The sequence below is a fragment of the Helianthus annuus genome, chromosome 13 (genome assembly GCF_002127325.2).
Source record: "Helianthus annuus cultivar XRQ/B chromosome 13, HanXRQr2.0-SUNRISE, whole genome shotgun sequence".
Lineage (NCBI taxonomy): Eukaryota > Viridiplantae > Streptophyta > Magnoliopsida > Asterales > Asteraceae > Helianthus > Helianthus annuus.
In genome coordinates, this window is record NC_035445.2 from 85,646,628 (window position 1) to 85,661,617 (window position 14,990).

The following is a 14,990-nucleotide window of genomic DNA, read 5'->3' on the forward strand; positions in this document are numbered from 1 at the left end:
GTGACTTTTCCTGCTCATACCGCATTATTAATTTCTTACATTTAAAAATGGTTTGGAAACATAAACAAAAAAAAATTAGATACTTGGTTTAGAGATTGGGAAATATGTATACACTAGGTTATTAACTCGTGTATTACACGGGTTAAATATATAAATTTTATATATACTAAATAATAAAATAATATATTTTTAAAAACCCCATTTGTTGCACGGGTTGAGTAAATATAATTTTACATATTAAATAATAAAAAGTTATATATATAAGAACCATATTGATGAAACAATGGTTAACCGGGCAAGGTTAACACACTGATCTCGTCAAGAAGGGTTAATCCCTTCCTCTCGAGGATCGCTGGCTGGATCGTCCGCCGGTTGATCTCCTGCACAAGGAAACAAACCGTGACTCGTAACAAGGAGGATGGGGTGGGGGTGCTCCTTGTTACCACTCTCCGGCGTGAGAATCAGTAATTTGCTTGGGAAGCAAAGTATGATAGTAGTAATAATGAGAGAGTTGTGTAGAGATACCTCAAACCTGGTTTGGGGTTGGTATTTATAGCCGAGGACTGAAGGTGAAGATGACTGGACGAACTGACGACGTGCAGCCCTTATGCAGGTGTGTCAGGCTTGTCGGTTGTGAAGGTGAAGCCACGTCCTACTGCAGTGTGAGTCTGTCGCTTACGTATGGCCTGACAGGCGACTGTCATTGGTGTCACTTGCTTTGTACTGTCAGTCCCATTTGCCTTGTGGGCAGGATGCGGTGTCGCGCCGCATCGCTACCTGCGGTAACTGCCGTTGATCCCGCGTTGTCCTTCTGGCAAAGACTGTGGGATGCGGTGCCGGGCCGCATCGCCATTTGTGGTGACTGTTGTTATCATCCAGATCCCTTGTATTGATAGAAGTGTTCACAGGATGCGGTGCTAAGCCGCATCGCTATGTGTACACCGTTTTCATACACTAGATGCGGTGCCACGCCGCATTGTTATACCGTTCTCATACTCCAGGTAAGTCCTCTTCCATCATTGGGCAGATTGGATTCGACCTCTGTGTTCGCACGTGCCCGCACGGACACAGATAAGTCTTTAGGTAGTGAGGGTTTTGATAAGGGTAATGGTCACTCGCGGTCATGCTAACGCGATATCTGGGACCATACCCCTTCACACATTTTACGGGTTGAATAAATAATAGAATAATACATCTTTAAAAAACCTCATTTATTACACGGGTTGAATAAATGTAATTTTGTATAACAAATAATAAAAACGTTACATCTTTAAAAATATGCGCATTACACGGTTTGAAAAATTGTAATTTTTTATACTAAGTAATAAAAAAATAGACATCCTTAAAAACCCCCGTGTATTGTACGAATTAATAAATCTAATTTAATATATCAAATAATAAAAAGTTATATCTTAAAATACCTCATGTATTACACGGGTCGAGTAAATGTAATTTTGTATAGTGAAAATAAAAATATTTAATATATGTTTTCGTGATAAATAATTTGTTTTATTTAAAAATAATTTAAATTAACAATTTAAAATTTAGGATAATATTTTATTAGAAAAATGGAAGAATGGTATTCGAAATTTAAAGTAGGATAAAATTTATTATTAGCTCATTATTCATTTATTTATTTAATTAATATAAAATAAGTTTGGAAATGAGGCGAGAAAATCATAAAATAATGGGGTAACTTTATAGAAATGTAATCAAGTTTGTCAACTGTTTTAATTAACTCACTAAAATTTTTTTTGTCTCTCTAAAGTCACTCAAGTTTGATGTACTGTTCTAATCTTACGCAATTAGCAGGTGTTACCGTGATGACGTGGCATATTAAAACCTTTTATTTTATCTCCTAATGTCTGTGTGCATTATATATATTAAATTTGGCTTTTAAATTATTTTTTTTAATTAAAACACGACACTTTAAAAAATAGAAGAGAATTTATTTTTTATTTATTTAAGTCTAAAAAATAGTATTTTTATTATTTAAAATCAAAATCTATTTATTTATCCAATCATAAAATTTAATCATCATCCATTCCCATAACCGTGTAACACAGTGTATCTCCAGGAACCTTTTCTGAATTTATGAAATTTATAAGCACTATAGATTGTAGAAAGCTTTAAAAAAATTAAACCATATATTTACCCTCCATAGATGCAAAAGCTTTGAAGTTACATTTCCAACTCATCGTAAAAATATCTAAGGGTGAGAGGGGTACTCCTCTCTTAGACCACCCGTAGTGGTTAAACAAAATAATGCCCCCACCATGAGGCATTATTCGACACGTGTCATCCCAGTCAGCATGGGGCGTTATTGCAAAAGTGGCGTAGTAGGAATAATGCCCCTTCCAATCATTAAACAAATAAAAAAAAGGCAACCTAGATTCTTATTGGCTAGTCAAAACCTTGGACCCCACCATGTGGCCACATGCAGTGGACTTTCAGCGTTATAATTAAAACGCTAACATCAAATTTTTTTTCAAAAAAGACGCCCTATAACGCCGGGTGTAGTGGGAGGGGGGCGTTTTGGGGCGTTTTTTTTTTCATTTTTTTTAAAAATACCGCCCCACTACGGGTGGTCTTAGGGGAGTCCACTCTCTTACACACACCCAATCAGCACGTGTCACGTCAACTCCCCTCTTAAGTCCTCATTTTGCACTCAAACGTTGGCATCACTTCACTCACACAATTATTTTTTTATAAAAAAAAGAAGAAAAAAATATGATTGGTGGAAAAGGGGTGGACCCACATTAACAACCAATCACCCCCTCTCTCTCAAGCGGTGAACACTTACCGCTCCAAACACTCACCGCGTGGTAAAAATATGTTGGTGGCGGTATACCCGCACGGTGAGCACACTCCCCGCATGGGGTCACCGAGGACACTGCCGACACCCTAAGAACCAGTTCTAATTATTAGGGAATATATAAACACTGATCTTAGATTAAGTGAACAAAAAATAATAACAGTGATTGATCACAGTCATACGAATTGACATATAAACAACAGTATACAGACAATTATGAAACATTTATATCAAACAATCAACCTTCAACTGATAATTATGAAGACAAACTTAAAATTTTGACAGGATCTCAACCCTTTCCCTTTCGATTACTTCGAATCCAAAATCGCCAGAACCGGATGGGGAACCATAACCAAAATCGAATCTACCAAAGGTTTGGGTCGATTGTGATTTCTTTAATGAGGGTTTCGGCCGAGTGATTCTCTGCGCCATTGATTTTGATCGACCTTAGGGTTTTGATCAGGTCGGTTTTATTTTAATGGACGTTGTTATTTTAATCAATATTTATACTAAATAAGCAATTAGAAAATAAAAAGAAAATATTACCTGACACATCATCAAGGTGACCTGGAAACTTGTAAAATACGCATGATTGGAACACATAATAAAAGTTGAGTGACTTTAGAAAAACAAAAAACAAAAATGGGGTGACTTTAGTGAAACAAAGAGAAAACTCGGTTGCTATTCTATGAAGTTTTCCCTTAATGGTAATACAATAGTAGGGGAAGGGTCATTTGAGAAGAAAATTTTATTGAGAAGAAAAAGAATAAAGGGGTACAATTGTAAAACATTAAATATTTTTTTCTCATCTCATTTATTATTATATTTGACTAATTAATTAGTCATTAAGACTATAATCCTTCACACTAAACATTTTTGCCTACACACATCAAAAGTTATCCTACACATTTCGAAATTTATCCTACACATGTTGAAATTTATCCTACACAACTCGTAATTTATCCTACACGCCTCGTATCTATCCTACACTATAAATGAATTTTTATTTTTATTTTTTTGTGAAAAATATATATCTTAAAAATAAGTTACAAATTTAATATAATTAGTTATTAAAGATGAAACTACCAATTAATGATGTATGTAAGTTTACTAATATACCCTTATAATTACATTAAGTACAAATATTAAATGAAGTCTAATGAAGCATTTCTATTGGTTGAAATTTCTTCTTTTTTCTTCTTACAAAGAATTTCTTCTCATTTGAACCCTCCACTACAATAGTAATATATGAAATGGTTTTGTAGTTGAAATGAGTCAAAAATAGCATAATTATCAAATTCTCAACAAAAAGATATTTTTTAAGTTGATGATTAGTATCATACGTAAGTAAATTACATTACGAATTACAACTTAAATAAATTAAAGTAGGAAGAGGGGTAGAAGTAGAATTATTGAGGTCACAAGTTAGATACAATTTCCCTAAAACAAATTTCGCCAATAAAATAAGCAATTAACTGTACTGTTAGAAGAGTGTCTCGTAGTTGGTTGGAAATGGTTTCGTGTGTTTCTCACAATTTCCTAGTTTCTATCGGTATGTGTTTAGTTTTTCAAGTACTCCTTAAGAGACCTGAGTTTTACAGTCATATCAATACAAAACTTTCATTTTTGACAACATTTTTTTAGACATAAGTATTACTCAACCTTCCATTTGTAAGGATTTAAACTCACACTGCTTTTGTGAATATCACTAGACCACTAGGTCATGATGAAACTTCAATCATCTAACCACAATAAAAATGGAATTGTCTTAATAGTCGGGTATGAGGCTCGATCTATAATCAGGTATAAATCTGAAAAATACAAATACTTGGCATGTTCTCATCCCAAGGTAGAACTCTTGTATTCATGTGTATTATATGGTGAAGTAAGCGGTGTTTGTGGTAGGATAAACGAAATAAGGAGTCACTTTTATAATAAATTATATTCAATTTAATGGTAATAAGACCGTGCGTAGTGGCTCTTTTTTGGGGCGTTCTTATGCTCGAAAACGCCCAAACACGCCCAGGATCGGCCCCCGGGGCGTTTTTCTTTTTTTTGAAGTTTTGGTGTTTGGTGTTGTATTTTCCACGCCCATGTTCAAAAGTTTTTGGCCAATCAGTGATGTTCTACCTTTTCTTGTCCAATAAAGTTTTTTGATGTTTTTTTTATTTAAATTTATTTACACCCATTTTTTAACATAATGCCCACATCCCCACTACACCTATTTAAAAAAAAAACGCCTCATTGCTGACTGGGTTGTCACATGACGCACAACGCCTAAGAGTGGACAATTAGAGTGGACAATTATTCACCCCAACGACTACGCATGGTCTAATAAGGGATGAGGATATGCACACCCAAGAATGGCAAATACATAACAGTTTCACACAATATGTAAGATATTTCTAGCATTAATATTTTTGTTTTCAACTAGATAGATAGATGTTAGTACCATTTACTTCCAATCCCTTGCTGGTTTAACATAACTATAAACAAACCACCCCTAGAATCATCGAGTCAATTTACCAATACTTATCATACTCATCCGAAAGAACAACATCATGCTTCAAATCATCCTCAAAATAATTAGATTCATCATACTTGTAGCCTTCTTCCTCGATACCTACGATGCATTCTTCATCCCAAAGAGGACAATTGCATGTTGCTTTCTTGTTCTTCCATTCCGCTCCACACGTGTAGCAAAATTCATATCCACATCTGCATAATAACAAACCTGAAGCTGTGAGACTATCGATGACTCTACAACTTTGAAATGCATTCAATGTGTTTGTATCAACAATGCCGTATTCAAGGTCTCTACCTAGAAACCCCCAGGTATGGTAATTTTAACTCGTTGCCCTTCAAACTATATATTAAAAGTATTTAGTTCTAAATTATAATAACAATAACATCTGGAAATAAGAAAATATATTGTTAATTTGAAAACTAACAAGTTTACTGTTTGGAAAATAACAATAAAATACTTCAAAATTTGATTCCAAAAAGCAAAAGATACACAAATCAATATTGTCCCGCAAACATCTTTCAAATCTGTTTTTTACGTAAGTTTAGAATCAGGTTTCGGGTATCGGGCACCCGCAAACCCGATGGGTAATAGGTAACGAATACCCGGCATTTATGGGAACGGACTTTAAACAAGGTTTAATGGTCTTTAATTAGACTCTCTATAATCATTTATAAGTCTGACAAAAGAACAACCATGAAGACAGGGCACTATGACAGAGCCACATAAGCAGTTAATGCTAAAAAACGGATATCGGTCAAGTACCGATATTTGAGATATCAGTTACCATTATTAACAAATTAACTTTTTGCAGCTTGCAAAACACTACAACTGTAGCAATTAGGAACTGATTACGACTTAAAACACTAACAATTAATAGTTAAGACTTAAAACACTAATAGCAGCAATAAGAAGAAAGATGAATGGTAGAAACTAATAAGAAAGGTACTGATATCAGAAAAATCGGTGATATATCGGTCAAATATTCTCGATTGGTACAGATAGACCGATATTTTGCACCGATATCTCACCAGAGGACCGATAACTGATATATCACTATATCGCGATATTAACTACACACACCATGAAATTTTTTGTCGCTCTTTGTCCGATTTAGTATATCAATCAAGGTAAGGGTTCCTGTAAAAAGGGCATGTTTCGTACACAAAGTGTAAGAAGTCTATGTAGACATGGTGTTTTAAATTTTCGGTATGATGTTTTATATTCTTTTGACATAGTATCATATAAAAACACCAAACGTAACATTTAAAACACAATTAAATGCATTCCAGACATGAAATCAAAAACACCATACAAAGAAATTAATGTACCTGCATGTCATGTGATAGCAACCAGCTGCTAATTCTATTACATGTTCGCATTTTATGCACTGCCACCAGATATTCCTTGCAGCCAGATTTTTAAGCTTTGATTCGTCCACAAGTGATGTTGAGTTTCTTCGTTTGTACTCATCACAGGTTATATTTTCATGCCATGGAACCCTGCAATAAACACAGAAATTACCATGACATTTGTAACATGTTCTAGCTCCATATCCATAAACCGATCTAGGATGCCTAAGAGCTTCAGTTTTCGACATCAATGTGGAGCATTTAGGATAAGGACAATAAACTTTTTCGGCCACCGGAATTGAATCTTCTTTCAGCAGTTGTCTCATCATCTCTGTAAACTTCGGGGTCAAGAACTTCTCACAACTTTCTATTTTCAATTCACTCTTGCAACCTCCATGAGGGCATTTTGGTAACACGCCATTAAGCAATTTCACCTCTACGTGTTGCTTCACGCAACAATAGCAGTATCGGTGTGTACAACCTTCAGCTGACAAGAATTGGTCTATAGATTTATCCTCTAAGCATAATACACAATTATCAAGCTTTTCTTGACTTATCTGAGAGCTTATTGCTTCTCTTGCAAGCTTAAACGCAAATTTGACGTCCTCAAGAGCAATAAGGTTTAGCTCACAGTATGTGAAACTTTTCTGAAGGAGATTCACATGATGCAAAATGTCTCTAGTCTTTTGTTGTTTTGGCGGCCACCGCCCATTAACCTGAAATTGCCAACACACAGTTGATAAAGACATTGAACTGTGAAGTCAACTCACATATTAATGCATTGTATGATGACCACATATAGTACAATCAACATGATTATCTAATCAAGGGGAGAATCAACTCTCATATAAGACTATCGGGTGTGGTTTCGCTTCCACGCCCCGCGCTCGCCACCTCAGCGTTTTATCGTTTTCACACATTGGAGATGTGGTTTAAAGTAAATTGGTACCAGATTTGTTGTGTAATCAGACTCACACACACAACCCAATAGATACAATCTAATAGAAGGGAAAATCAACTCACAAACTGATACAGCGGATAATAATCACAAAACACTACAATTCTCTTGAGTTCCAAAGCAGCTGCAGCCTTCAAAGCCTCAATCAACGCCTGCCCCTCCACACGCTGCCTGCAAATCCGGTCACCTTCAATCAAATCCAAAGGTTTCTTCAACTCAAAAATCACCTCATCCGTCGAATCGAATATCGCCACACCAATCGCCGCCACTGTCACTGTTTTATTTGAAGAACATGGACCGTTAACTATCTCGTCACTCAACAGACCCTTAAAATAAACCCTAAATACCTCTGAATCATTTTCGCTCTTTGAAGATGGAAAACCCTCGCCGTACGGACGCTTCGTTTCGGATTGAATGATGAGGCGGTCTTTAAATTGCGTCTCGAGTTTCTGAAGGTTTAGGGTTTGGAGGTTCACGTCACTGTCGTTAGTGGAGATCGTAGGTGTTGGTTTAGAAGCAATAGACGCAGCCATGGCTTCTACGAGTTGGAGACGGTACGCTAGTTCCTGGTCAGAGAGGACAGCTAGTGCAGCCATGAACTCGCGGTGTTGTTCGGCGGTGATTCGACTCAGTTCTTCCATGTCGCCGTTCATCTTGCCCGCTATGTAAGATCTGTAAATCGAATTAGTATAATGCGAAATGTTAGGGTTAATTTCCCCCAATAAGCACAATCTCGGGAAGAAAATTTATGGCGGGAACACAGCCTGGCTCCCTTGTTGTGCCCAAAATCATCGGTGATTCTTTGCAGGGGTCCCGCTTTGATTCGTTTCCGTTAGGGCCGTAAACGAATCAAACGTTCGGCGAACAGTTCACGAATCGTTCAGCGGTAAGTTTGTTTGTGTTCGTTCGTTTATTAAACAAACGAACACGAACAAAAAGAATCGTTCGTTTAGTTAAATGAACAAACATGAACAGAGGTCGCCTTCGTTCGTTTATGTTCGTGAACGTTCTATAACGTGTTCGCTTGTGTTCGATAGTTCATTAGTGTTTTTAGTTTTTATATTTATTTAAATATGTCAAAATTCTGACAAATTAAATAGTTTCTAGTAAGTGTCAGTGTATTATATATTTTGTTCATGAACGATTGTTTTTGTTCGTTTGTTTCCATTTGTGTTCATGAACATTAGTTTGTGCTCATTTGTGTTCGTCAACGTTCGTTGGCCACTGCTACAGTAAGAAAAAGCTTCGATCTTTATTAGCAACGAATCCACAGATGTCATCGTCTCTCTTATCTTCTCCTCCAATGTTCATCTGTCCTGCAACTTCTTCAATTCATGTATGTTGTCTCTTCTTTCTATATTCCCACTTTCTAAAATCCATAAAAAAGATTACATCAAATGGGTTTTATTTATTCTTCAATAAAGTCGATTATCGTAGAACCCATAAGGACCGTGGATTTAATTTGTGCATTTGTGTTCAATTTTGAAGCAAGTGTGTGGAAAACAAAGATTTTGTGGGGTGGTATGGACGAGGAATCAGAGTTTGACCAAGAGATTGATGGTGGTCAAAGCAGGAGCAAAGAGGGTTTGTTTTGATAAAGAATGCAGGGAGAGTTTAGATGGTGGGGTATGGGGCTTGGGTTGGGGCGTGGGTTGGCTGAAAACGCCCAAGCCACCACTCCGGGTGGGTTTGGATTAGGGTGTGGCCCAAGGGGCGGGAGTTTAAAGCCGGGCGTGGGACGGGTCTAGCAAGGTGACATGGCGGGCTCTCAATGGCCAAACCAAACTAGCCGTTGGCCAACGGCTATGTTAAAAAAATTATTTTTTCACTATAAAAACTCACACTTTTATTCCTTTTTTACCACATTCAACCACAATACACTCCACATCTTCTATAATCATCTATATTCTCATTCTACAAAACGAAAAATGCATCCTCATAATCGTGGTTATGACCCGAACAACCCGTTTGCATTCCAAGAAAATAATTCTAGCCCACCACCCAATCGTCCAATGCCTCGTCCATTTTTAATACACTCCCTTATGCCTGATATGCCGAGTTATGCATCGTATCTCAGGAATCGTTTGTTTACTAACTTTCCACACACCGACGATTCTATACCTAGCCCGATGAACCTTTCACAAACGCCCATCAACCTTTCATAAACACCCATCAACCTTTCACCAACCTCCATCAACTTTTCCCAAAACGAAACCGTCCCCGAAACTCAACCACCCAACGATGGTCCTTCCGCATCCCAACCCATAAAAAATAGAAGTCATAAGAAAAAAAACCGAGGCAGAGAAAGCACTTGAAACCGCCAAACGAAAACAACAAAGATGGGTCGTTAATGAAGAACTTGCATTGGCGAGGGCTTGGCTTCAACAATCTCAACATCCAACTTTAGGTATTTTTAAATATTTTGTAGCCCTTATTTTAATATTTATGGTTATTTTTTATATAACTTTGTAATGTAATATATTAAATTTTGTTTTTATTAAAATAGAAAATTCTCAACATCGAAGTCATTTGTGGAAAGCGATTAGTAAAGCATTCCATGAAGAAATGGGAAACGAGACTTATCATGAAAACGATAGCTTATCCTCGAAGTGGAGCGAGATAAGCAGCCAACTTACAAAATTTAGTGTTTTTTTAAATAAAGCAAAGCAAAACCCAAAAAGTGGTGAAACCGAAGCCAACATTGTGACAAATGCATTGGTTACATTCAAAAGAAATGTGGGGAGCGACTTCCGTTTCATGCATTGTTGGGAGATTTGTAAGTTCCATCCAAAGTGGGTGAATATCCCCGGTGGTAGCGAAACTAACACGTCTTCCAAAAGGTCAAGGGCCTCGTCCCAAGCCCAATCTGATGCACGAGATCAAGAGTTGGAGGACTTTTTTGGATGATTTGCCAAACCGGTCTGAATATGAAGAGATGGCACAAAAAGGCGCGCTCAAAAATCAAGATCGGGAACGGCTTCGCCTTCAGTTGGGAGTTCGGGGTCACGTAGGAGAGTATACAGCGATCAGTTGGATGACATTGCATGCAAGTTAGATACATTCAACGTATTCCAACAACAAAGGGCCGAAATTCGAAAGAGAAAAGAAGCTAGAGATGCCCTGAAATAAAAAACGAGATGATTTGAAATTTCTATCCTAGCCCATTGATCACCTAGAGGGTGAAGAGTTGGAACTAATCTTGGAGACGAGAGAAGAGATAAAGAAAAAATATAAGCGTTAGGAATTTTTTTATGTAATTTTCTTTATTTAAAAATATTAAAAAAATTAAATTTGTTGTTTTAAAAAATATTCAAATAGCGGTTTGGGCTGGCCACGCCCCAAACCCCCGCCCCACCATACCGTCTTCAATATGGGTCAGCCCAGTGAAACCCCCCAAGCCACGTGTTAACCCATGCCCTAAACCCCCGTCCCACCATACCCCACGATTTTAGTTGCTGGAATTGATAAAATTGCTAATGTTGTTTCTGTTACTTTAGGACCCAAAGGTAGACAAGCTTGTTAACTAGATGTTTTTCATGATTCATGTGATTATGCCTTTTGTTAACTAGATGTTTAGACAACATTATCAATAATTGATGTGTTTATTCTTGTTATAGGTTTGTGAGAACAAGAAGAAAAACTAAAAAATGTTTTTTTTTTTTTATCTTTGGTTATGTTTTATAAATATTGTATTTCTGACAAAGGAATGCGTATTTTGATATACATAAAAGAGCAAACTAATTTCTTCATAAGTTTATTTATATTTCAGTTTATTTTAGCAGTTTGCAGAAGTTAAAAACAATCAGTCTTCTTCTTGTAAGACTGCAGAGGTTTGGTCCACCTCTTCAGCTGCAGATGTGGTCCGCAAACTGCAGACATGTTACCTCAGAAAAAACAAACAGCACCTTAATTTCGGTTGAAAACCGTCATCCCTTTCATCGCATATATTGGTTGTGATTTTTAACTTAAAAAAAAAACCTATTATGATTTAAAACAAACAAGAAAAGGGACGATTGTGCGGTCGTTGGCATTTGAAATTGACTTGGAGGCTGGAGCAAAGGGACGATTCTCGGATGGATCGGTGGAACGAGTGACAACAATAGTTTTTTTTAGGTGAGTTAACTTCCATTTTACTCCATGCGGTTTGGTCGTTTTAACGTTTTTGCCCAAATGGTTTAAAAAGTGTCATTTTCCTTCATGACGTTTATAACTTATCACAACTTTGCTCCCCGCCTCTAACTCCATCCATTTTCACTGTTAAAATTTGGTTACATGCCTCTCACATGAGGGGTATTCAAGTCTTTTCGAATCCAATTTTTTTTTCCTTTTCATTTTAAAACCTAACTTCACACAATCTAACTTCATTTTCAGATCCAAACTTTTACCATTATAACATTATATTGTTCACTTATAAATTGTTCCAAATTTTATATTGTTCACGTATAATTTTAGGGTTTATGTGCAATTGTTTGGAAGATGAAACCACATTCTAAACAAGCTTTTATTAGCAATTTGTTTAAAAAAAGCCTCATACTGGTCTAACTCCAAATCTGAATATTGTAATAATGATATACAAGAGAAAAAAATTCTTTGCATTGTATGAAAATTGTATGAAAATACGGTAAAAGAAACTTTTTGAAAGATTACTCCTGAAATCTTGGTCTAGATCCACCACTACACCCTATGTATAAGTGAAGTTATACTTTGATTGTTGTATACTCAATATATCAACATTACTTGTACGATAGTCCAAATGATAAACTGGTTTAGTAGTTGGAATGTCTATCGGAGATGTTAAATGTGTTGAATGGAGTCTTTAGTAATTCAATTGGTAATTAAGTATCTATGCTAGAATAAAGATTTCATAATAAAACTTGAAAGTCTTGTTGATAGTTGTGTTAAAGTGATATTGACAGTGCGTTACAATGTTAATGTGTATATGATTGATTGGAAATCACAAGTTGATAAAAGATTCATTAGAATGTGAAATAAGTTAAAATGTGGATTACTAGTTGTGTAATAGATGAACGATGTTGTTGACCCGTTTGTGACATTATGAGTTGGAAATATTGATGTTGGTAACAAGTTTTAATCATATAAATCCAAGTGGTGTTAGTTTGGGTATGGTAGTTAAAAATGTGATTTGAACTATGTCAAAAAATCCATTATTTGTAAGTATGATGATTTTAAGCAGCATGGCCGGCCCTGAAGGTGGGCGGGGAGGACCACCGGTCAGGGCCCGATATTTCCAAGCCCACCATACCTCACAGTCTTAAGATGATTCTTATATGCCTAGTTGTAAAAACCATCAGCCCATATATGGTCTATGGGTTATGTTTTTGTGTTTGACCTGCCAGCACAACCCATTTAACACCCGGATGTGTGCAATTACAGCTTGTCTACTAGGAAGGTTAAAAGGTGAACTCTAGTTTCATGAACACAAATCAAGTTTTTAGTTAGCAGTTGTTGACCACTAGAAATATCTGGAACATGGACCCAACTTTCTAAAACGTATAGGGTAAATAAAAAACAAAGTTCTTGTGAAAACAAAACATCAAGAAATCATAGATTAGTGTTCTTGTTAGTTGCATGTTTACACAGTGGCGGACCCAGGATTTTTTTTCAGTGGGGTCCATTTTTTTCGATGTTCAAAATTTTCATAATAAAACGTTAAAATTTTCAGGTCGGTCCTCGTTCGGGTCAGGTCATAGCGAGGTTTGAACTGTTGGAAATCAGGCCCTTGATCAAATAAACAAACACGCAATATGAACAAACTTGTTCGACTCTTTTATTAATTTATCAATGAAAGCACACTAATTACAATGACCCTAACCATCTATTTATACTAAACTTATTCTAGTCCTAACCCGACTCAAACTCTATTAATAAAATAAATAAACAAACTAGATAAACCTATCTAATAAACCTTGATGCCCAAGAAAACATCCCAAGACTAGAATTAGGAAACCTAAATAAAATAAACTAAAACACCTAGCACCCTCCAACTTTTGAGTTATGACAAGATTAGTCCCAACATGAACTAGATTTAAAAAAAAAGAGGAAATATAAGCTATACAATGATTGAACTTATGAACTCTTGTTGGTAAAAAGAGGGATTTTCCACTACACAAGGTTTCTTTTTCTTTCTATGGTGTCCACCTAATTGTATTTATGGGGTCCTTATACAAGTTAATATACCGAATCTACTATTATTTTTTAAACATTAGGCTCCGGGGACCCTGACCCACTTTATGTGGGTCCGACCCTGTGTTTACCGTCTTGTGCTTCCACTCAGCTCCACGCCTCCACTGGGTTCACATATGCAAATTGCAAAGCAGCTAAATTGGTGTAAGAACATGCTCTTATTGATGATTCTACAACTCTGAAATTCATGGACACCTGTGTTGAACACAACAACGGGCAAACAGCATCGTATTCACAATCTATATAGAAATCTCCAAATGTTTGACAAACTAGTGGTGGCAATTATATTTTTTTTTAATATCTAATTAAGTATTGAAGAAGATCATGTTTTAAATTATTAAAACATTAACATCTTAGACTACAACACGATATGATTCATTTAAAAAAGATTTAACAAATTTAGTTTTTAAAAAATGAACAATTCTGAATCTATTCCCAAAAAGCACAAGAAATACAAATTTACATGTAATACAACCTTTAACAAGTAAGAAAAATCATATTGTACCTGATATGCATTAAATGCAACATATAAATTATATCATATAATGTATAAAATCAACTATTTTTAGTACTAGTGCTGGAAAAGTGTGTTCCTTTGTATACTTTTGATTTTCATGATTAAAAGATTTTAAATGTACAAAAGGAACAAATTAACGGCAAAAACCAACATAAAGTATAAATTCATGAAGTTTAACATGGAACTCAACAGTCCATGTCCCGCAACGACCCTGTCCTCCTGTGCAAGCTCCATCTAAGCACCTAACGACCTGCAAGGCATATAGTAACAAATCAACAACAAAGTTGAGTGAGTTCCCAGTTGGGTGTTCGTTTTAAGCTATTTCAAAAACATAGGTTTCCTTTAGCTGGCTTACTTGTCGTGGGGGTTACCCCATAGTTGAAAACATGATTAACCCGTTACCATTCCTTTTACTCTGGCTCCCAGCCGTGGGGGCTACCCCATGAACATCCCACTAGACCCGTTACCATATCGACTACTGACTGAGAAAGTTGGGTGCTCTAAGTCAATGTCTATCATCATTGACGTGCCCAGATCCATTAGTCCACTCCCGTCCTCTGCGGCACGGTGTGAGGCTTGTCAAACCTAATAGCGCGATTCAACTAGTGACACGTTCGCCA

The 14,990-nt window shown here is 36.3% G+C and overlaps 1 protein-coding gene across 1 annotated transcript; it reads right to left on the reverse strand.

Annotated features, from left to right (window-relative positions):
* Positions 1–5,196: 5,196 nt before the first annotated feature.
* Positions 5,197–8,838, reverse strand: LOC110898454. Its single transcript, XM_022145240.2, has 3 exons — positions 7,715–8,838; positions 6,671–7,407; positions 5,197–5,533 (listed from the first exon to the last, which is right to left on the reverse strand). The coding sequence occupies exons 1-3, from the start codon at positions 8,300–8,302 to the stop codon at positions 5,338–5,340; spliced, it is 1,521 nt and encodes a 506-aa protein (XP_022000932.1). The 5' UTR covers positions 8,303–8,838; the 3' UTR covers positions 5,197–5,337.
* Positions 8,839–14,990: the final 6,152 nt, after the last annotated feature.

Excerpts from the sequence above, each read along its gene's own strand:
- LOC110898454 (XM_022145240.2), bottom strand. The coding sequence starts at position 8,302 with ATGAACGGCGACATGGAAGAACTGAGTCGAATCACCGCCGAACAACAC. Across the intron at positions 7,408-7,714 it reads ATTATCCGCTGTATCAGTTT|GTTAATGGGCGGTGGCCGCC; the intron begins GTGAGTTGATTT and ends TGGCAATTTCAG. Across the intron at positions 5,534-6,670 it reads TGCTATCACATGACATGCAG|ATGTGGATATGAATTTTGCT; the intron begins GTACATTAATTT and ends GTTATTATGCAG.